General features: G+C 42.6%; 2 protein-coding genes across 3 annotated transcripts; both read left to right on the top strand.

Moving 5' to 3' along the window:
- The first annotated feature begins 856 nt into the window (after window positions 1–856).
- SKL1 (shikimate kinase like 1) lies at window positions 857–4,994 on the top strand. Its single transcript, XM_078584776.1, has 10 exons — window positions 857–1,115; window positions 1,690–1,736; window positions 1,833–1,887; window positions 2,326–2,398; window positions 2,476–2,563; window positions 3,338–3,420; window positions 3,512–3,635; window positions 4,458–4,536; window positions 4,651–4,715; window positions 4,808–4,994. The coding sequence occupies exons 1-10, from the start codon at window positions 890–892 to the stop codon at window positions 4,874–4,876; spliced, it is 909 nt and encodes a 302-aa protein (XP_078440902.1). The 5' UTR covers window positions 857–889; the 3' UTR covers window positions 4,877–4,994.
- Window positions 4,995–6,604: 1,610 nt separating this feature from the next.
- On the top strand, window positions 6,605–11,441 carry LOC144710927 (uncharacterized). Of its 2 annotated transcripts, XM_078584774.1 has the most exons (6): window positions 6,613–6,997; window positions 7,362–8,431; window positions 9,088–9,300; window positions 9,819–9,899; window positions 10,290–10,688; window positions 11,173–11,441. In XM_078584774.1, exons 2-6 carry the CDS (start codon window positions 7,556–7,558, stop codon window positions 11,227–11,229), a joined length of 1,626 nt encoding a protein of 541 aa, XP_078440900.1. In that variant the 5' UTR covers window positions 6,613–6,997; window positions 7,362–7,555; the 3' UTR covers window positions 11,230–11,441. The 2 variants fall into 2 exon arrangements, with proteins under 2 accessions (XP_078440901.1, XP_078440900.1); XM_078584775.1 differs by lacking the exon at window positions 9,819–9,899 and having other exon boundaries at window positions 6,605–6,997.
- Window positions 11,442–23,805: the final 12,364 nt, after the last annotated feature.

Here is a 23,805-nt window from a genome sequence, read left to right as displayed (position 1 = left end):
ACTACACATACCCATATAAGAGGGTTAAAGGGGACAATGAATTTGGCTTTTGACTTTTATAATCTCTCTCACTCTTTTCCACTTGCGACGTTACTCTTCCTTCTTCCCTCTTTTGCAACATCTACCTAGCAGGGTTCTTCCTTTGTCAACTCGACAAGTTGACATTGTGTCACCACCTTTTAGGCATGCCCAATCCACTTACCCTCAAGTAAGTACATCAAGACACCTTTTGTTGAGTCTTCCATGTAATGGTTTGCATCACCATCCCACTCAAGTCTGGATGTCAGAAAAAGGATATAATCTTTTTTTAAGTTTTTAATAACAAGGACTGGCTCGATATATACGGTCAAGATTGTAGTAGGAAGGAGATTTCTAAAGTCTTAAAAATAAAGGAATGGAGTGATATATAAGCCCCAGTGTGGTAAAAAGAGAACATTTAAGGATTTAAACATTGAGGAATGGAATGGACCAATATATAGACTTCAGAGTGGAGTAAAAAGGGGGATTTCTAAGGTTTTAAATATAAAGGAATGGATTGATATATAAGCCTCAGAGTGTAGTAAAAAAGGGGGATTTCTAAGGTTTTAAATACAAAGGAATGGACTGATATATAAGCCCCAGAGTGTCTTAAAAAAGGGGATTTTTAAAATTTTAAATCCAAAGGACTGGACAGATATATAAGCCCCAGAATGTGGTAGAAAGGGGGACTTCTAAAGGTCTAAATCTAAACTTTTCAGTTAATTTCAAACTGAGAACTTGCATTGTGGAGTGAATTGGGCCAAATTAAGGCCCAATTAAGGCCCAATACGAGCCCACGAAGAGGAAAAATAGATATATAATCAAGCTAAGGTGGCAGTGGAGCAGAGTAACTGGGATTTGAGAATTTGAGATGTCGACGACAAGCCTCGTCGCCGATCCTCGTCTCGCCAGTTCTTCGATTCCTCGGCCATGGAGGGCGATCCGAGCTTCTCGATCTCTCTCAGTGCTCGAAATGTGTCGGTCGAACCGCTCTTTCAACATCCGCCGGCCGTGTCGGCTGGTGATTCTCTCCCCGATTGGGCGCAACGTGGATTCTGCTAGTCGGTTGTGTTGTTCTCGATCAGGGAATTCCTCTGGTGAGAATTATTCAACTTCTTCACGAAATTGAGAATACGATGCAGTTCTTTGTTGGTTTTCATGTTGGAAGTTGCCCTGGAGTCCTCTCCTGGGAAAATTTGGACGTCCGACGTTTTGACTGAGCAAAGGATTCGGAATGTTTTATATTTTAGATTAATTAGGCAAAGACCTTCGCCTAATTTTGAACTGTCAAAACATGACACAAAGGGAGAATTGGGCATGTTTCTAGCGGAAGATCAGAACGTTTTATCGATTCGAAAATGTTGCCTCAGCTAGTGGAAATGATGAAATTGGCCGATACAATGAGGACACTAGGTTTTAGAGATATTATCATGGGAGAAGTTGATCGTTGCAAGGATAATTGATGTAAGAGAATCCAAAATTATTAATTAATTTTCTTTTTCTCAGTTTTAAAAAGGAAGTAATAGACTTATGCTTCTCTTTGGGGATTTGATTGTTGGGTTTCAATTTTATTTCAATCAGTTACGTCTCAGAGCTGTAAGTTAACGATAATAATTTTTATTCTTTTGTATACTTACCATGTCTGCTGAGTCTTTGAGATATTTCTTGAAGGTGCCAGGATGTCGTCTGTTGAGCTCCAGCCTTCTCTTGAGTTGAAGGTGAGCATGCCCTTTCTACTACTTTATTGTTTCAATTCACTTCAAAAAAGAGTGTCCAAGGATTACTGAGTATGCATCAAACCTTCTATTATACAGGCTAAAGCAGCAGAGATTGTTGACGCACTGAAAGGGACTTCCCTCTTCTTAGTTGGTTAGCTTTTCTCTGCTTTTTTCTCAAAATTCAGCCCATCTTTTTGGAATCTGGAATAGTGTTGACATCATTAACCATGAAAATGATTTTTATCCTTTTACACTCGATAAAAGTACAGTAAAAAAATCCTTTATCATTCTGTTTTCAGTGTTAGTACCCCATGACTCCTATTCTGGTGTCCCCTCGGCCAATTGGAATGGCCGATTCTTCTGGCCTTTTGTGATACCTGGCCATCACTCATCAGAAATATCTTCGCAAGACGTAAAAAAAACAGACGAGATATAATTGGTGATTGGAATCATCTCATCTAACTGTAATCAGCAGCCTTCATAATCAAATTTCCATGTCCTCCAATGATTCATTAGCAAGTTTTTGATTTTTTGAAAACCACAAGGGTGATTGAACCTTTGAAAAATCAAATTTAAACGTCAATTTCAGGCATGAACGGCCCAATCAAGACGAAAGTGGGAAAGTTTATTGCAGACGCATTGGAATATTGCTATTTCGACAGGTGCATATTTTTCTGGAGCAGCATCCATGTAATTCTGGAAAAGATACTCATGCATTTCCTGGGTAAAATTTCTACAGCGATGAAGTAGTCGAGAAAGTAGTTGGCGGAGCAACAGCAGCAAGAGATTTACGCCAGATAGATGAGAAGGGTTTCCTTGAGTCAGAGGTAATACCTCATTATTAGGCAATCCACCCACTAACATTTCTGTTAAGTACTAATTAGAAACAGATGAATGAATACGTTCTTGGGAATAGTTTACTGTTAGACCCCTTGTTGTATAGCTTATCATGGACGGTTAGGTAGCATAGACACACTAATGTGAACCCCTATATAAAGGTTGAAGAGAGTAAAGGGGGGGAAGAGCTTGCGACTTCAGCGGAGAGTCTGAGGATTTGTGGAAGATGAAGTGGGCTCTCTCTATCATTGCCACATCTATCTTCATCTTTGTCATCTATGTGATCATATTCTTGTTCACCATCTCGTGCTCTCTCTCGATTTATAGTGTTTATTGCGACAGATTATAATGACAATAATACGATGACGAGTTGTTTTAGTCTTTGTCATTCATCCTTGCCAGGGTGATGATGATGCTGACAAAATATCTGTCTTGTCTCGTGTCATGGTTCCTTGCTCACCTCACTGAGATAATTAGAGTCGAAGATGAAATTGTCATCGTCATTTGTCTGCGGGAAGATGCCGATCACTTTAGTTGAAACTGTTTATTCGTCACCATTACTCAAGCTGTGGGCTGATGACGGAGTCTCGGATGACCAGAATGATTTTTTTAATCGTCTGCCAACACTCTGTATATGCTCATCTATCTCTCGACAAGTTTTTTTGACTCCATCTGTATGTGTTTGATAAGGGACTGGAGGGATCTCTGTCTGAGGTCATGATATATAACCACTTACCTGATGCTTTACTTTTGGACTAATGCAGACAGAAGTTCTCAGGCAGTTATCATCTATGGCTCGTTTGGTGGTGTGTGCGGGGGAGGGTGCAACGCAGGGAGCAACAAATCTGTAAGAATGAGGGTGATATGTTTTCTAGATCTCTTCATTTTTATATTTTTCGTTTTAGAAGGACATAATTTTGTGATTTTTTAATATCAAGATCGTACTTGAGGTATGGAATCTCGGTATGGATTGATATTCCAGTTGACGTAATGGCTAGTGAGATGTTTAAAGAGGGAGCCCAGTTTTCGAATGCTGAGGACTCAGCAGATGCTTTTGATGAGGTTCAATCTCTTCCACTGACTTATTCATCTATTGTTTTTGGGTGTTTGAGGTCTTACTCTATTTTTTGTAGAGTAATGCAATATTTCGGCTTTTTTAGATTATCACTTTGTGTTGTAGAGTTCGATATTTTGATTTTCAAGTTTATCGCTTTTTTGTGGAGAATTCTATATTTTGGTTTTTAAGATTATTAATTTATTATTTGTGGATAATTCGATTTTTGGGGTTTTTAAAATTAAGTTATTTATGAGGGTAATTCAACTTTTTGGTTTTTTAAGATTCTCACATTATTTTTTCTGACGATTCTATATTTGGGGCTTTTAAGATTCTCTCGTTTTTTTTTGTTGACGATTCAATATTTGGGGTTTTTATAACAAAGTGAAGTTCTCACCTTTGGGTGTAGTCTCGTTCCCAGTTGATTTATACCTTATAAGTTTATTAAGCGTTAATCATCTGTGATTGATTTTACCCTTTAAATTACTCTTCACCCCCTCTGAGTTGCGGGTGATGATCTTAATCTGCCCCTATATTCCCTGATAAGTACTGTTAGCCAGTGACATCTCTCCTCGTCAGCTACAATGTCTCCTTTCCGCACTTTCGCTAGAGTTACTAACGAGCTAGGATTCGAGGAAAGACACAAAATTCATGCCTCTCACATGGTCTTCCCCCCCCTCCCCATAGTTCTTGAATATTCGGGTCAGGAAGGTTCTTGAAAATTCTAGAGGATTCATGAGAATTCCAGAAAATTTGACTAGAAAGTAAGGTTTTTTCTATTGTTATCCAGAAAAAATCTCTTTTTAAACAATTGAGGTCTCATGATGCAGTCAGTGACAGAGTTATCAAGAAGATATGACAAAATGAAGGGCGGATATGCGACCGCCGACGCCAACATCTCCCTGCTAAGTAAGATTCACCGACAATGAAAATATTTCAAAATCATTATTCATTGAAAAATAGTTTTGTTGTTATTATGTATTGGATAAAAACCAAGTAATATTGCCCTTGCCTTTTTTATAGAAGTGGCATTGAAGTTAGGCTACGCCGATTTGGGCAATGTTACACCAGAAGACATTGCCCTGGAGGTAATAAAAATAAATTTATTTTGGCAAATTCAGCCATGAATGATTTAATAATTGCATTTCTTGATCGGAAAATAAAAGTTAAACTATTGCAGGTCCTCAAAGCGATCGAGAACTTGACGAGAGCGAAGAAGATGATGGAAGAGGCAGGGCGGCCATTCTAACCTTCATGTCAAGATTATAATATTTTCGGATGCAAGTAAATGACCATTTTGTCCTCGTGTAATTAATCTCTATCCACGTAAAATGGTGGATTAATTAGGCTTATCATTCGGCATGAAATTTCGACCGTAAGTCGATTATTGGAAATCACTCTTATTTTTAAAATTTAATTATTAAAAGAATAAGACTATTAATATTGAGACGTGGCAATCCCTTGATATTTATAATATCAAAGCAAGATTAAAGAAAATAAAAATTAATATTAAAAAAAGCGTTTTTTGGATTTCACAATCCTGACAGACGGCAATTAATTATTTATTGACGAGGGGGTCCAGCTGAAAAATCGTTATATATACTTAACAAGTCTTATCTATAACGCAATACACGTGGCAGCAAACCACACACGTGGCAGCGAGTCTGACCAAATCTGCTATCGCCGCCGTTTAACTTGGGCCATTCGGCCCAAATCGTCGACACGTGTCATCTTCGCAGCAATTTTCATACAACTGATGACAGTATCCAAATTGCAACATGACATGTGGCGGTTCTCTCTCTATAAATCTTCTCTCTCATCCCTTTTCTTTCTCACTCTCTCTCCCTCTTATCTCCTCTCTTTCTCCCTCTTCTCTTTATTTCTCTTCTCTTTCTTACTCATTTCTCTCTCTCTCATCTTTTTTTCTCTCTCTTGTCTCCTCTCTTTCTCCCTCTTCTCTTTATTTCTCTTCTCTTTCTTACTCTTCTCTCTCTCTCTCTCTTATCTCCTCTCTTTCTCCCTCTTCTCTTTATTTCTCTTCTCTTTCTTACTCATTTCTCTCTCTCTCATCTTTTTTTCTCTCTCTTGTCTCCTCTCTTTCTCCCTCTTCTCTTTATTTCTCTTCTCTTTCTTACTCTTCTCTCTCTCTCTCTCTTATCTCCTCTCTTTCTCCCTCTTCTCTTTATTTCTCTTCTCTTTCTTACCCATTTCTTTCTCTCTCTCACTTTCTTATCTCCTCTCTTTCTCTCTTCTCTTTGTTTCTCTTTTCTTTCTTACTCATTTATTCTCTTTCTCTCTCATCTCTTCTCTTTATATTATTTTTCCCCTTTCTCTCCTCTCTTTCTCTCTTCTCTTTGTTTCTCTTTTCTTTCTTACTCATTTATTCTCTTTCTCTCTCATCTCTTCTCTTTACATTATTTTTCCCCTTTCTCTCTCTTCTCTTCTCTTTCTCTCTCTTCTTTTTCTTACTCATTTCTTCTCTTTCTCTTTCTCTCTCTCATCTCTTATTTTTTCTTTATTTTCCTCTTTTTCTCTCTTCTCTTTCTCTTTCTTTTCTCTCATCTCTTATTTTTTCTTTATTTTTCCTCTTTTTCTCTCTTCTCTCTTCTCTTTCTCTTTCTTTTCTCTCATCTCTTATTTTTTCTTTATTTTTCCTCTTTTTCTCTCTTCTCTCTTCTCTTTCTCTTTCTTTTCTCATCTCTTATTTTTTCTTTATTTTTCCTCTTTTTCTCTCTTCTCTTTCTCTTTCTTTTCTCTCATCTCTTATTTTTTCTTTATTTTTCCTCTTTTTCTCTCTTCTCTTTCTCTTTCTCTCTTTCTCATCTCTTATTTTTTCTTTATTTTTCCTCTTTTTCTCTCTTCTCTTCTCTTCTCTCCTCTCTCTTCTCTTTCTTACTCATTTCTTCTCTTTCTCTTTCGCTCTCGCTCATGTCTTCTCTTTTTCTCTCTTTTCTCTTTATTTCCCCCTGTTTCTCTCTCTCTCTTTCTCTCTCTCTCTCTCATTTCTTCTCTTTTCTTTATTTTTCCTTTCTCGCTCTCCTCTCCTCTTTCTCACTCATCTCTTTTCTTCTCTCTCTCTCTCTCTCTTCTCTTAGCTCTCTCTCTACTCTCTACTCTCTCTCGTCTCTCTTTCTATCGCGTCTCTGATACGGAGGTGGTGGGCGCCGCACTGATCGCCGTTGCAGATTCTGATAAGAGGAGAGGGAAAAGATAACCCATTTGGGGATGTTCTCACACGCATGTCTAGAGAGAGAGATAGAGACGACGGGCTGACGATAGATGGGTTCGACCAAGGAAGCATGACGAAGCCGATGATGTCTGTGACAACCGATTTTAATCTCGAACTATGACAATTTAAGAAAATTTTCAGGTGGGTTCTTCCGATGATTGAGCGGGCTTCATGTGCGCCACGATTTCTGTCTTTTATCCTCACCCAAATCTCCATTATTTTCCTTCCTATTTCATTCTTCTTCCATTTTTTTAAAATTATTTCGGCCGATCATTCATGGATTGATCGTGGGTTCTTCTTCGTTCTGATCTTTGAATACTGATTAAGAAAACGGAAATTTCCTTGTGATGTCTTGTACTCAAGCGTCGTGGCAGATTCCTCTCTCTCTCTCTCTCTCTCTCTCTCTCTCTTCCTTTCTCTCTCTATTTTAATGGATTGTGTCATGAGGTTGCGCTTCTTGAGATTGAGCACAGCTTGATGAGAAATTCGTCTGTTATTATTTCAGGTACTTCTGATTAGGAATAATACGTTTTCCCCAACTCGAAGCCAGTTGATGCTCTGATGAGTGAATGACGGAGCCATCAATCAAGAAGAGGCAAGAGAAAATAGTACAGAAGTAATCTTTCGTTTATTGTGGGAGTTCTTGTTGTAGAAGCTCCAAGATTAGTCTTTTGAGCAGGAAAAACTGAAGAACTTGTCATGGGTTTGCCTCAAATCTCGTCGGACCCAGTTGAAACTTGTGATCTTGACAGCCTTCATATTGAGAACCCAGAAGAAACAGCTGATTTTGGGAGAAATCAGAGGCTTGGTACTTCCTCAAACGTTGATTCCAGCGATGAGGACGCCAATTTTCCGATCGTGATAAGGCCGGGCATTCAAACCCCACTCTCAAGGGTAGTGGGCTTTGACTCTTCAGGCCCACTTGATTCCTGTGGGCTTCTGCTGAGGAAACGCCTCCTATCTCCTTTGAAAGTCACGGTCTCGGCGGAGACAACGTCGTTGACGCGAGAAGTCAGTTCCTTTCTGACACAGGATTTCAAGAAAGCAAACACTGGGAACACCCGTTGTGTTGAATGCAGAGTTGCTAGCTGGTCAACGGGTCAACAGGTCAACGAAAGTGCAGTGGTTGACTCTCCTTTGAAAGTTGCGGTCTCGGCGGAGATAACGACGTTGGCACGAGAAGTCAACTCCTTTTTAGCTCAGGATAACAAGAAAACAAACACTGGGAAAACTCACCGGTCAACCGGTCAACATGTCAACGAAAGTGTTGCAGTTGACTCTCGGAAAAAGCCACTCTCTTCACCTCTGTCTTTGTCACCTCTGGGGCCTAAATGGCGATGTGGGTTTGCCTTGAAACCTGATATGGGATCATTGAGTGGCTATATGAAGCTGAATTCTCCTCAGCCGTTGGATTTGGATCCATTGGAGAGTAGTTACTCTGGTCAGAACTGGGGACCTGAGTCTTTCCCCCCTCGGTTCAGTAGGCTGGCTGACCTTCCTCTTCGAAGATCTCTAGTTGGGTCCTTTGAAGAATCTCTACTCTCTGGTCGACTTTCTTCAAGCAATGTCTCTCAGGTTGATTCTGTCTGTATTTTCATTAGTTGAATTCCTTCTTGTCATTTTATTATCTGGTCGGAGGACAATGATATCATTCTCATTGTCATCTTCATTGCCCACGGCTAGGATGGCAATGACGATATCCTCATCGCCATCCTAGCTCTGCACCCTTGACGATGATGAGGATAAAAGCGTCATCATCCTCTCATCTTCTGAAAAGGTGAGATAGAGAGAGTTTTCATAGTGCTCCTCGTCATTCATCCTCCTCCAGGATGTTGATGACATATTCATCATCATCATGATCATTATTATCTTCATACTCACCTGCCACCGATGCTGTGGCCATCATCTGAAACTAGGATATGAATGATGGCCTCATCATCATCATTATAATCATAGATCTGTTCGAATCATGATGACAAGGACTCATCCTCTTCATCCAACATCAGAGGAAGATAGTTTTGTGATCATCCTCTGGTCATCAGAGAGAGGAGAGATAGATACTCTCATCATAGTCCATGTTGACAATGATGCTGGTGATTGATTTATCAGTGCCATCCACGCCTGAGTGTGAATGATGATGAAGACTATGACTTAGTCATCATTGTCATCGTCATAGTCATCACATCATCAAGAGCAGGAGACTCTATTTTCTAATCATTCGTTTTTGCCAGAAAATCGACGGTTTTTTGGCGGTTCTGAAGGTCAATGGTGGGAATTTCTGCCCCCCAGCTCAAAAGCTTCCTTTCTCTGTGACAAGCGTCGATGGTGACAGCTGCCTGCTTTACCGTGCATCTATTGACCTTGAGGAGAAGTCCGCAGCCGAGAAACTGAAAGACCCACAGAGCCCTAGAATGCGGATTCCTGCCAAGGGCTGCATACAGCTGGTAATTCCATTTTTTTTAAATTTTGAATCGTGCGCCATTAATCATACTTCAATCATGCACTCTACGGTGCTTGTTAATTTAGTCTTGGTCTTTCTCGTTTGTTGAGAATAACCCAGAAATCTGCTGTTGATGATATTAAATATTATATACATGGATATACCTCCCCCTTATCTCTCTATTCCCTTCCAAGGCATTCCTAATTGTACCTATGTACAACAGAAAAATCATATCCTTTTCTCGCATATAAAATCATGAAGATGCAACTCGCTGTATATTTGGTTGAAAACCAATATTTTTGTGAAGCATACTGTTGCTGGTGCCTTCCTACTCCCTCAAACAAGCTAACCCATCTATTCATTGCAGCTGCTTCTGCACCGTAAGCTCTTCCTTTTCCGTTTTATTCCTTTAACTCTATGGATGTCCGTATGGAATTTTTATGGGATTAGGATCATAGAGTTTCACGGGATTTGGCCATTTGATTCTCTATTTATTTATACGTATTTGTTCAATTACTGCAGGTTCTCAGCAATCCCGAAAGAACCCCTGTTCACACATTCTTGTGCAACTATGACCTGAATGATATGCCTGCCGGGACAAAGGTAGCCGCATATGAAGTGTTTGGCGCTGATCATCATCATTCTCTACACCATCGACCCTCTTTGATGGGATTAATTTTGCGATGGTTGACAATGATGCTTGCTGTTGGGGATGATGGAGTATCAGAACCGTTGATGCTGTCCATCAACATCAGCTGTTAAGTTAGAGAAATTCTAGTTGAAAAATCATCAACCCCATCAATGTCAAAGTCATCATCAACATCAACCGTCCTAGTTAACAATGATGATGGCGATGATGGAAAAAATATGAACTGATGGCAATATCTTTGATGTCAATGTCACACGACAGCATTGTGGGGACGTGCTGCTCTCCACTCATACGATGAATGTCTTCTCGAATGGAAAAGCTGATCAAAGTTCCTTTGACTTCAGACGTTCATGCGCCAGAGGATCACACTTGATAATGCGAACAAAGGCAGCAGACCCAGCAGGAGAGAAGCTGAGACTATCAACAGGAACTTCCTTGAAACAGTATTTCTCGGGGAAAAAAGTAGCCTTTGCAGTGAAGGCGGGGACCCATCCGAGAAGACTTCTCAGGGATCTCCGTCGAAGGTGGCAGGCACTTCTAGTGTTCTCCGATACGCCCTCCACCTGCGGTTTCTTTCTTCAGCTTCGAAGAAAGCGTCCAAGGTAGTGCGGCGGTGCAAGTCAGACCCATTGTCGGCGCCTCTTGGACAGCATAATTCAGAGGGACAAGACCGGCGGTTCTATCTGTACAGTGATCTTAAGGTGGTCTTTCCCCAGCGCCACACAGATGCCGACGAGGGCAAGGTAAAGAACCAATCTTTGCCCCTCTTTGAATAAAATTCCTCAGATTTAATTTCCATTTCAAACGTGCCCAGTCACAGGCGTTGGCACTCTACAACATCAATGTCATCTACCCTCGTTGATGTTGACGTTGACAATGAGGTTAACAAATATTAAGTTGGTTCATACTAAGCAGGGTATCACGGAAGTTGACACCATCTGTCAAATATCAGCTGGCTGGTTAACTTAGTAAAATTCTAGTTAAAAAACTGTCAACCCCGTCAACATCAACTGGACAAGTATGGACTGTTGATGGTGACCATTGACATTGATCGCTGTCGATGTTGATGACATTGTTGGGAAACAATCGACCAATGTTACACTATAGGTCGCATTTCAACGATATTGGGATGTGTCTAACCTTTCTACCAATGAAATGGAGATGACCCACTTTTTTAGTGTTTCTCTTTTGCCACTGATGAGAGCTTGTTTATTCTGCTTTCTGCAGTTGCGGGTGGAGAATCATTTCCCTTCAGATCCCAAGTTCTTTCACATTAGCACATGATGGCGCCTCGCTGGTGTTTTTAGGTGTTCCATCTTAACACATTGTACATAAACTGTTCAATCTCTCTCATTCTCACTCTTATTCTCTCACTCTCTCACTGTATCTCTAGTCCAGTGGGGATATGACTTCACCGTTTTAAGGCAATTGTACATAGCTGTGCAGTCTATCTTATGTTAATCCAGTGGGTGTGAGAATTCAATGTCTATTTGTTATCCTTGGTGAAAGCTCATTATTGGTAGCTGTTCCTGTATTTCTGTTCTTCTCATCTAATGCAGTCGGAATATGCCTGATTGTTGCTAATTGCACGCTGAACCCTTTCTCTTACTCTTAACTCACGGCAGATACTATATCCTCCACTCGTTGAATAATGTTCATAATGAATGGGTCTCTTGTCTCTGGACCTCTTGGTACCTCTCACCATCCCTGTCTCCCTCCCTCTCTCTCTCCCCCTCTCTCTCCCCCTCTCTCTCTGCCTCCCTCTCTGTTCCTTTCCCTATCTTTCTCTCTCTCTCTCTCTATATCTTCCATGACTCTCTCTCTCTCTCTCTCACTTTCTCTCTCCCCTTATCCCATCTCTACCTCCCCTCACTCTTCCTCTTTATTTTACTCTCTCCCTACGTTGCCCTCTCTCTATTTTTGTCTTTCCCGTTCTCCCTCCCTCCCTCCCTCCCTCCCTCATCTCTCCAGCTGCCTTCCTCTCTTATAATTTTTCTCTTTTCCTCTCCCTACCTTTTTTTCTCGCTCTCGCTCTGTCTCCATTTTTTTGTCCTATCCTCTATCCCTCCTTTCCTCACTCCCAACCTTTCTCTCTTTATTTGTCTTTCCATCTCTCCCTTCCTCCCCCTTTCTCTCTCCCTACCTTCCTCTCTCTAATTTTATCTTTCCCACTCTCCCCCCGCTGTCTCTCTCTAGCTCTCGCTCTCCCCTCCCTCCCTCTCTCTCTTTCTTTTTTCATTCCCCCACATTTCCTCCATCACTCCTAGCTCATTGTCTCTATCCATCTCTCTGTCTCTCTCTCACACTCTTCCCCTTCTCCCTAACTCCTGTCATCCCTTCCTCTCTCTCTCTCTCTCTCTCTCTATCTCTATCTCACTCTTCCTCTCCCACAAATGATGTCGAGCTATCTGTCAAGCATCACAGCAACATTGACGCGCACATAATGCCAGAAGCCTGTGTCACGTTCTTTTTTTGTATTTGCCTTCTCTTTCCTTTTTCCTAAATAATCCACCAATTGTTCTATGTACCATTTTCTTTAGACGCTTTCATTATGGTCACTGTTTTATGATTGGCTTCCCAGGTAGCAACTAACGTGTTACTAAACTATAGTTTTTGAGTCAGCCTGTGAGAGCTAATCCCAAATGATTCTCCATATTTGTCCTTCTCTCACTTCCAAAACATTTTAGCTTCTCTTCGTGTTGCAGGTCACACCCTTGATGTTCTCAACTTGGTATCAAAACTCACAATTGCAATACCCAATGGGAAAAGAGATAGATGTGAAAAGTCTAGAAGGGAGTGATGATGACTTGTATGTTACCCGCAGTGGATCTCCTGGCGCTTATTCTAAAAGCTCCCAAGTTGGGTTGGAGAGCTACATTCTACCCTAGTGTCTATATTATGTGAAAAGAGGACGGATTTTTCCTCAATGCTTATTATCTATCAAATGCTCTAGAGGAGGAAGTCCAGAAGATGAAGGACAAGAAAGATCTCACCATAATACGTGGAGCCCTTCTGGATGAAATTGTTGTCTAAAATGACAGCATGAAAACTGCAAATTGTTGTCTATACAGTTGATGAATCAGGCTGTTCCCTGGGTGGGAAAAGCAAAGGATTATGCCATGAGATCAGAATTCTAGATTCTCATGATTGGGAATGAAGAGACAATCATTGATTTTTCTGGGAAATCTTTCTTGATTGGTCGATGGGCTACCCTAAAGAGCACTGTCCACCTACGTATGCTGTACCTTTGTAGCTTGCAAGCATAACTAGTTTCCAAGCATTTAGAGTTAGTGCATGCAGATCTATGCAGGAAAATCTGTCCACTATATGTGGGATAAACTTGTTTTTATCTTATTGATTGTGGATGTTGGTCACTCATGGCTTCTGTGGATGAGTTTCTAAAAGCTTTCAAGAGTTCCAAGTGCCAAGCAGAAGCAGAGAAAGATGTGAACGTGAGGACTCTTAGGATGGACCTAGAAATGGAGTTTCTATCAAGAATACTACAAAGGAAGTTTACTGAAACTTTATTGATAAAATTAACTTATTTCAAATTTATCTGATTTTCATTAAAATAATTTTCTATAAGTAATATAACATCAAATAAAACATACTAACGATCATCAAGCAGCAGTAACACAATCCTCAAGAGGGACGCTGCATTTTTTCCCTAACTGGTCCAATCTTTATCCTAACACCTTGTCACATAAAATATAAGAGTAATGATCAAGGCAGTGGCTTCGTGTAGCTGAGGGACCTTCTCTCGATGAAAAATATAGCTTTTCACTGGCTCATATATTGGATTCAGACCCATTAAAAATTGAAGAGTTGAAGTTCCAAAGTATACCTCCTCTCAGCTGGTTTAAGGTTTTGAAATGGAAAAAATGATATATCTCTCTCCATGTTACTTTGACCTTGCATACATATAACCCCACATGGTCGTCACCTTGCTTCATTTGTACTGCGTCATATTTAGACCATGGAGTCTCTATTCACTGTTATACTTATCACAGTTCTTGTGGATTTTCTCCTATAATTCTTTAACTGAATCAACATGAATAAAGTTTTCCCTCATTTCAACGATTAGAGCTTCAAGAATACAACTCCAAATAAGTGCTTCTTTAGTCTTCCACACTTCATAGTGCTTTAGTTTCTGGTTTGACAACATCTTCAACTAGATGTTCTCTAAGTCCCCTTTAATCAATCACCAAATCTACCATTATGCTTCATGCATAGATTTACAAACGAAAAAAAATTTAGTCCATATCTGGGAATGGCAAAATTTTGGGATGGCTATCAGCAGCAGGAGTTTTCATTGTTCTCCTTAGATATTATATAAACGTCTACCTCAATTCTTATACCTAGAAATAGAAGACAATATAGTTACAGGTCTGATATCATGTTAAAAATAGTCTGTGCTCCTTGATATCTCTGAATTACCAGGGGTGCTAACAGCCTCCTCTTGTTTATCTGCAATGGTTTGGAACATACAAAAATACAACTTGAATATTTAGTTGGGGTAGAACTTAAATATTAGGAACATTATATTCTACTAGGGTCACAGTACATTCATTATTTGTTTTCCACTTGAAAATAGATCACATACTGATTTGGCAATGTGAATAATATGTTGCTTGCAGGTTTGGTATGTGATAGACCCAAAATGCATCATGTAATTATACAAATTTTAAAGTCATTTTGGGATCATTTCATGTGTATTTTCTCCAATTTTATAAGAATTTTACATTTCATGCACTAAATAGAGCAAGTAATGAAATAATGCATTTTTATGCATGTTCTACAACCTTAAGGATTTCTTAGTAAAAATATATTTAAGACATTTTTACTTTTCTAATGTTCTATTTAGTACGTTGTCTATGCAATTGCAGGGATGAAGTCTATATTGGCTTTAAAGAAAGAAATAGAGAAAATTATTGAAGAATAAGAGAGAAGAATGATAAAAAATTAAATAAAAATAAAAATAAAGCTTTTAAGGGCCAGACGAGGACAACCAGGCGCATCAGCACCCAAGCCAGCCGCAGGCTAGCGAGGTCAAGGCTCAAGCTAGCCCACAGTCGGCAAGGGGCAGCGCGCGGCAAACACGGCCAGTCGGTCACAAGGAACATGAGCCTGGAGAGGCCCACAACGAGGATCACGTGCTTCAAAGAGGAGGTATAACTTTTATTTCATTAGACTATACATGCCATCATTTATATAGTGTAAAGGTTTTCTACTTTTTTCGACTATACATGCCATCGTTTAAATGTGTTGCCGCTTCATCAATAGCTTCCAGATCCAGATCGCACTTTTGTGCACAACCTCCATCCTGAATTGGGCGCTAGGGTGTTGGAGTAGAACTTGATGATAGTGGATCAGGTCTATAGTTTGGTTGAGAGCTATGAATTCTCCTTCATAGACACGACTCCCATGATGACCTTGACCTCCTGGACCATCCCCACCACCACGACCACGACTATCAGATCGTCCCCAACCACTGGGTTGTCGAAAGGGGTTCCCACTAACCCTAGGAGCACCACTCCCCCTCCGACAATGATCACTACAGCACCAGCCTCCTCTTCCATCGTCTCGACTGCCTGTGCCCTTGCCATGACCCGTGAGCAGTTGCAGTGCTTCAAGTCCAAGGGATTTGGGCATGGTCGGTCCGACTGCCATTCCCTCATGTATATGGATATCATCGGGAACCCAATTGACCCTCCACCAGATGAGGCTTTAAAGGTTGATGTCTATCCAGAAGAGTGCCCCGAGTACAAACTCTGTAAGGAGCATTGAGGATACATCTAGATCACCCCCGTCACCCCGACGCTAGTTTCATAGATGGTGAACCTCGGGATCCAACATGGTTTTCCATATTCAGAGCTCAGCGACCTACTCGGACCACGTCATCCATGCCATCGACCATGATTCCGACGGCCATACCCAAGGCCCCTCAGGTGCCTCAAACACACATACTTCTAGCAACCTAGGGTACTGTCTTGGTGTCACAGACCCCTACCCCCGCGGTCATACTACCGCCCCCATCGACTTAGTCAGCGTCTGCCTGAGCCAATCTTGTTCATTTCACATCGATATTTTATGTGTATATCAAGATCGGAGGACATACGTGTAAGTTGATCGTAGAGAGCAGGAGCTGCATCAATGCAGTCTCGGATGATACCAAACTCAGCCTAGACCTGACACCACACCCAACTCCTTACAGCGTGTAATAGATTAACGCTTCCACCCTCCCTATACGATCATAGTACCGCATACCGTTGAAGATGAACACTTACATCGAGCGAGTGCTGTGTAATGTACTGCCCATGAGGATGTGCAACATCATATTGGGATGGCCATGACAGTTCAACTGACAGGCCGAGCGAACACGTGCCTGTTCATATATGGTGGATGACGATTGTTATGATACCCGTCGTTACGATTGACAACTCAGACAGTACAGATCGACTCGACACTAGCTCTCCAGCCGCAAGCACTCTTGGTCACCAACGGGCATATTTTGACGAGAGCTTGATCGAGAGCGAGAAGACTTACCCCTATGTTCCGCTCTCACCCTAGATGTTTCCTTCAAGGAACCACCTCGCGTACTCGATGCTAGTGGCCGATTTCGGGGATGTCTTCTGGGAAGAGCTCCACGATGAGGTCCCACCCATGCTAGCATCCATCACACCATTGACATCATTTTGGGCGCCTCGTTCCCAAACCTTGCACATTACCAAATAGACCTGATAAAGTACAAAGAGCTATATCGACAGGTGAAGGAGCTCTATCAAAGGTTCTCATATGAGAGAGCCATAGCCGTGCACAGTTCCCGCACTACTGACGCCCTAGAAAGATGGGACGTGGTGCATGTGTTGTGACTCACACACCATCAACAAGATGATGTCGGACGTCGTCGGGGACGTCGTCCGGTCGAAACCGAGTATGATGGCTCGGTGCCGATACGTGATGATGGTATCGGACGTCGACGGTGTTGTTGTCCGGCGGAGGAAACCCTAACGGGTCAGTGTAACTATTAGATGAGTGTCGTACGTGTCGTATGTGCAGGCTTCGACTCGAGGGAGGCGCCGAGCTCCTAGCTTGGACGAGCTAGCGATGAACTGATGAAGCGACAAAGCGACGAAGCGATAAAGCGTACGTGCAGGCTCCAACTCGAGGGAGGCATCGAAGCAACGAAGGTGACTACGACCGAACGGAATCAATCCGTAGGCTCGCATGTAACGGACATACTCTTCCGTACCGGTAAGACACTCAAATATTTTGTAGTTTTCTCTCAAGACCTCGCTCACCTACCTAGCCCGAGCGCGGTGGAATCAAGAAGAAAGTACACTGCAAGAAGTAAATAAACGAGCGACGGGAGAGGACGACGTACCTTGTCGTCAGCGTGGCTCGTCGTGGAGGATCGTCGACGGTCGGCGGTGGTCGGAGCGGGTGTGGCGAAGAGGCGTCGGAGAGTTAATGGTGGCTCGAAAAGAAAATAGGATGCTGGAGCGATGCTGGAGGGGCAGAGGAGGAGAGGAAGGTTGTGGCGAGAGCAACCGATGGCGACGAATTGGCTCAACAAGACTTTCAGGATGCACGGGGTGGCCATCCTAGGTCGGTTTGGGCAGCACTCTCAACAGGCGCTAACGGCTTCGACTGGCCAACGGCGGGAGTGGGTCTGCTCTTGTTGATGGGTGTTGGAGGAGTTTACGTGGCGGTCACAGTCGGTAGCGGTAGAATGGCAGCAACCGAGCTAGTGGCAGCGCTCAATGTCATATGATAGTGGCCGACGGAGTTGGGAGGGCTCGATCGTGTTGCCTTTGTGGCAATTCCACTCAATTTTCCTGATGTGGACTCAATTTTCCTGATTGGTGCAGCAGAATATCGGGGCGGGTTCCCTTGAGGACTGGCAAGAAAGAATGCTCAGAGCCACAATAGGGCCCCGATGGCAGGCCACGGCCGTCTGGTGAGAAGCCAAATCGCAGATTCAGAATGTGGATCCCAAAAGGGGTTGCGGTTACGGTGAGTTCATTTGACAGCGGGAGCCCGAGGAGTTCCAATGTTTCTGATTACTGGCGAAGAGTTCAGGCCGCCGGTCTTCACCGTCTCACAAATTGGGAGCGATGGGCGCATGCCGAGAGGCTCAACTTTCCCAGAAGCCAGGAAAATTGAACCCCCCCTCTCCGTGTTTTCAGGAGCGGAAATTTCGTCCAAGCACTATTTAACCGTCTCACTGCTCTGAAGTTCTTCGGGAAGGGGCGTTGATCCACCGTGGACGCTAATCAAGGGGAGAGCGCGGCCAATCCCAGGCGCGAACGAGTGTCGTCGTTGGGTTGGAGGCAGCAGGGTCCACGGAGGAACTCCTGGTAGAGACTCAGGCAGTCTTCCTCTCTCGTTCAACCCTTCCCCCCGATCAAACTTCCTCTCCTCCCCTCCCTTGCTGAGATCTCTTCTCTAAGGAAGGGGGAGACCAGACGAACAACAACGCTTTCTTTCTTTGTCTTTCTGGTCTAAGGGAATTAGGGCGCCCACCCCTTCCTTTATAAAGGGGGAAGGGTTGGGCCCCTAAATGGGCCATAAGGGTGTCCATTGGGGGAGCCCTTATAAATGGGCTCCCCCCATTACAAACAAGAAAGAAACATAAGAAAACAAAGGGGGAAATAAAGGAAATAGGGAAAGAAAGGGAGAGAGACAAGGGGAAAAGTGTCAAAGGAAGGCCCCTTCCCCTTGACGGCAAGATGGTGGATGGATGAAACTCATCGCGAACGCGACAAAACACGACGATGAGAGAGGGGGAAATGCAAAAACACGAGAGAGAGAGACAAAAAAAAACAGAAATGATAACTCGAACTGCTTCACCCGGTATTCAACGTCGAGGGCGCGCGGCGTGGATGACGTCGTTGACGAACTTTGATGGTGTGCACCATCACAAGATAACGATGGAGTACCATTTTCCTATTCCCCGAGTGCAGGACTTATACGACAAAATGGCCAGGGCAACCATCTTTTCAAAGATAGACGTACGTAACGGATACCATCAAGTCTACATCTGGCCCAAGAACGAGCGGAATACAGCCTTCAAGATCATGGATGGTCTGTTCGAGTGGAACGTCATGCCATTAGGGCTATCGTAGTCTACTTTGACGACATATTGATCTCCAATGGCTCCCGCATAGACCACTTACAGCATCTTCGAGAGGTGTGCACTGTGCTGCAATGGAAGAAATGCAACTTCTTCATGGCCGAGGTATCCTTCCTTGGTTTCTTCTTAATAGCTCATGGAGTTTCCGTCGATCCGGCCAAGATCGAGGCCATAACCTCGTGGCCTCCAAATGCACTCCAGGTTGTTCTTGAGCCGTCAAGGAAGCTAGGCGATCTCTCCTCAAGCTTAAAAATCAAGAACGGCTTTCAATTCCTTGTTTTCCCTGTTACTAATGCAATCTTTTTTTCTTTGTTTGCATGCTGAATGGAGCGCCACGATTGGGTCATGTGGTGTTGCATAAGCGTCAGCCTTCATATGCACGGTGCTGCGATTTGCATGGACAAGGCTTGTGTGGACTGTTAGGATCTACAATCTCATTGTGTGCACTGTTAGGTCCACGCAAGCTTCACACAAGTTAACTCGCTGCATCGTACGCAGCAAGTTAAGTCGCACCTCATTGGTCCATGTCGCTTTGCATGGTGCGTGACACGCACGATGCTGTGCATGTGCGTGTCGTGCACCGAAGACGCTGATCGCAGACTTGATTGGCTTGCACGCACCTCGTACACCCTGCGCAACTTAACACTCAGTTTAGCGCTTAATCTGGCCCAATAGGAGCCAGTTTCATGTAAAAAATGATTTTTATTTAAAATCAAGTGAAATACATTGTAAAAACCATTTATTCATTCATAAAAATGTTTAATAACTAATAACATACATTTTATTGTTAATTTCTTTTTTAATAGAAATAGGTCAATAAAAAACATTTAATTTCTTATAAATTTCAATTTAAAAACGTAAAAAATTTGTTAATTTACCTTATTATTCATTGAAAGTAATGTTTCTCCTGAAAATTAAGAAAAGTCTTGTTTAAATCATGACAACATGCACTAGAATTTGATGTTTTTAAATGTGAAAAGCCCCAAATAGGATAAAATTAGCATTTTATTACTTATTTGCATGTTATCAGGCACAAAGCTCAAGTTTTCCACAACTTACCATCCGCTGACGGATGGGCAGACGAAAGTGGTGAATCACAGTTGGGGAAATTTTCTCTGTTCCATCGCTAGGGATAACCTCACCCCATGGGATCGTGTGATTCCAAGCGTTGATTTCGCTTTCATGTCTTATATGAACTGTACCACCAATCGCATGCCATTCGAGATCATATATGGCCCTTAGACCTCATTCCGATAGATCTGCATACTAGGACCTCTGAGGATGGCCTTGCATTCACACGTCACATTAAAGAAATGCATCATGACATTCATACCTACATTGTCATGCAAAACAAGAAGTACAAGATCACAACTGATGTGGGTCATAGGTCAGTTAGCTACACTGAGTGAGATCTAGTCATGGCCAGGTTGAGGCCCGAGAGATACTCTCTTGGAGTCGCTACGAAGCTTCATGCTTGTAGTGCTGGCCCTTTCCCAATAGTCCAAGTGGTCGGCGAGAATGCCTATGTTGTGGGTATCCACCCAGATTGGGGGATATGTCCCACTTTCAACGTTAGCAATCTAGTCTGATACCATCCTATCCCACCCATTGTTGAGCCTCATAGCCCCTCGAGCCTTAGTAGTAATGTGAGTGAGAGACGCCCCCTATCTCTACCTGTCCTATCCCAAGTGAGGCAGAGGTATGTTGAGTTGGTACTGGAGGAGGTTATTAATGCTGTAAAGGAGTGGATGGACCGCAAGTTTCTTGTTCATTGATAGGGCCGACCATCGTTCGACGACATGTGAATTTTAGCGGCGAATCTCCTCCTCCGCCGCCCGTTTCCGTCTCCCGTCTACCGCCGCCAAGCTGCACTACCGTCGCCCGCCGTCACAACCGCCAAGCCGCGCTGCTGCAATACTTCCTGCAGCCTGCGCCGCCCGCGACACTGCTACCGCCGTCCATGCCACTGCCTGCGCCGCCTCTTGCGACGCCGTCGCCACCGCCCGCACTGCCGCCCGTGCTGCTGCCCGTAATGCCGTCATCGCTGCCCACGTCGTCGCTCGTGCCGTTGCCTGCACAGCTGTGGCTGTCGCTGAGCACCACTACCGAGTGCTGCACGTACTGCTATCGAGGCCACTCGCGCTATTGTTAGTGCCGACCAGGCCGCATGCTCGACATCACGAGGCCGCCGGCGCTATCGCATAGCGTTGCTCACACCCCCGTCGAGCTGCGCCGTGCCGCTGCTCGCCGCGCTGAGCCACCGCCTGACCATCGCTTGCTATGTCGAGCTGCCCACGTTGCTCACGCCACTACCGAGTGATGCATGTGCTGCCGTCAAGCACCACCCATGCCGTTGAGTCGTGCCATACCATCGCCTGGTTGCCACATTTCTCGTCGCATCCCTTGCCCTATGTCAACGCGTTGCCTGACAGTCATTGCGCTTGCCGCCCAAGCCGTTGCCGTACACGCATGTGCTGCTCAATTGGCCGCTGCCTAACGCCAGTCACCGTGTCACCTGCACTCCCGCACCACGTCGTTTCATCTGCTGCCTCTTCTACTCCAGCATTATGACTCTTGACCTGCGACCTCGTACCAGTCGAGTGACGCTTTGCTTGTCTCGCACAGCTCCAATGAATCTGACCGCCCGATTCCTGCACTGACAAGTATATCAACATTGAGACATCACAACCCCAGAGGTACCTCGCTCCCGTCGCCCACCAGTTAATTTATCTTTTGTCCTATACTTTCCGACTGCACTTCACCACGCTCTGGCTAGAATAGGTGAGAGGGTAAACTGCCACGAGAGATTCTACTCAAGTGAATTCTTAGGTACAGGCCAAGCCTGTCTGTTATATGTGAGCACCAATGGACTTAGTCCTCTTGGTGCCATCGTTGCCATCGTCACTTTGACGAGGGACAGAAGGTCATTGGCATCATTAGTGGTCTCTCACCGGATTTTGGAGCTCGACGGAACCCACGAGTCAAGGCCTGCACATACTCCTACCTAGATTCATCACATCATGTAGTTTCATATCATGAGGGATTATTTGACTGGATGATATACCCGAAGATGTCCTACATCATCTTGGTATTAGAGAATCGTCTCAATACCTATCGGATGACATCCTTGATGACCGCTGTCATCATCTTGATATCAAAGCATCATCTCGGTACCTGTTGAATGATGTCATCGATGGCGTCTGACATTACCGTGGTATTAGATCATCGTCTCGATACCCAACCAGACAATGTCTGGCATCAGACCCCTAGCCGTGACATCACCGATAACTTAGCATTCCCATGGGCCCTCCTTCAATGTTTACCATCTGACTGTGCCACCCTGGCTCGCCACCACTACATCGTAGTCCTCTGAATTGCCCTGCCATCCTTCTCGAGGAACACCTGCATAACTATAAGCAGAACATATCTGGTTATACTCTTCTAAAAACTCATAGGGCTCCTCATTAAATTGTCCATAAAACGTAGGTAATTGATTGATCATATTCGGGTCAATTCTAAAGTTAACATTTTCAGGTAAAGGAGCAGAAATTTTAGCGTAAGTTTCACTCTCTGCAGGATCAGAATACTCTCTCAATCTCATTCTTCTCATTCTTCTCATTCCTTGTTCAGCTCTACAATTTTGATTATCCTCCATTCTCTCACAAATTTGTTGATTTTCCCCTTCGGAGCTCTCAAAAATATTATCAAGGCTAGGACTTCTACTGATCGTCTCAAGGTTCACTAAATAGGGATTTAAGGACCTCCTACTATTCATGCAATGTCAATCACACAAATAGTAAGACAATCAGTTTAGATGAACAAGAAAAATCAAATATAAGATAGAGAGAAATGGTAATTTTTGCAATTTCCACTATGCGTTTAAAATTCCCAAAACAATTGCAAAATTAAATTCAATTAAAGCATGTATAAAAATTGGTTATCACTCAATAACAGAATATTTAAAATTCAAACCATGCCTCACCGATATCGGCGCCAATTGATAAGTCTAAAAATGCGTGTAAATATGTCGTTGATTTGATGTTTTAGACTTATACAATAAAATTTATAAATACCCTTAATCACTAAATTTAGAATATAGAGCAAGCAAGGGGTTGAACCACAAGGAGGCAACAAGTAAGAATTTCTATCCAATTTCAATGAATTAATTCAAAGATGAATTAATTATGCAATTAATAAACCTTAATTATGCTTAATAGTGTTTTTAATTAATCAAAATCAAGTAAAAGTTCATTTTGATTTTAAGTATTTTTATTAGAAAGCTCAAGATAGAAGTATTTCAATTATAAGATCAGATTCATTCGGATTATTAATTTTCCAATTATTATAAAATTTTAAGACAATTTTAATGAATTAAAATTGGGAATTTAATAATCGAGAAAGGGATTTTTAAATTGGAGTTCAAGATGAATGAATTTTCAAATAAATTTTTTTTTTTAGGTTTTTCATATATTAAATTAAATTTCCAAATAATAAAATTTGAAATCTAGAGTGAGAAACTTGACAAATTAACCTAGAGAGAGAAAGCGAAGAATTTGGGGAAAAGATGAAATCTGACACTAAATTAAAAATATAATGATGCAGAAAGGTTCAAAATTGATGTAGAATTAAATATCAAAAACCAGATCTTGAATCAGAATCAAAATGCAGTGCTAATTTTATTCAAAACCACTTCTAAGGCATGTACATTTTGCCCATGCCTTGGC

Source organism: Wolffia australiana, chromosome 13, assembly GCF_029677425.1.
Source record: "Wolffia australiana isolate 7733 chromosome 13, ASM2967742v1".
Classification (NCBI taxonomy): Eukaryota; Viridiplantae; Streptophyta; class Magnoliopsida; order Alismatales; family Araceae; genus Wolffia; species Wolffia australiana.
The sequence above is the reverse complement of the archived record's forward strand: the minus strand, read 5'-3'. Positions and strand labels throughout refer to the sequence as shown.

What these genes read in the sequence shown, in the direction of transcription:
- SKL1 (XM_078584776.1), top strand. Translation starts at nt 890, where the DNA reads ATGTCGACGACAAGCCTCGTCGCCGATCCTCGTCTCGCCAGTTCTTCG. An exon ending in ACGCAGGGAGCAACAAATCT is followed by an intron (nt 3,421 to 3,511) that starts GTAAGAATGAGG and finishes TTTAATATCAAG; the next exon opens with ATCGTACTTGAGGTATGGAA. An exon ending in CAGAAGACATTGCCCTGGAG is followed by an intron (nt 4,716 to 4,807) that starts GTAATAAAAATA and finishes AAACTATTGCAG; the next exon opens with GTCCTCAAAGCGATCGAGAA.
- LOC144710927 (XM_078584774.1), top strand. Translation starts at nt 7,556, where the DNA reads ATGGGTTTGCCTCAAATCTCGTCGGACCCAGTTGAAACTTGTGATCTT. An exon ending in CTTCAAGCAATGTCTCTCAG is followed by an intron (nt 8,432 to 9,087) that starts GTTGATTCTGTC and finishes CGTTTTTGCCAG; the next exon opens with AAAATCGACGGTTTTTTGGC. An exon ending in ATATGCCTGCCGGGACAAAG is followed by an intron (nt 9,900 to 10,289) that starts GTAGCCGCATAT and finishes CTTTGACTTCAG; the next exon opens with ACGTTCATGCGCCAGAGGAT.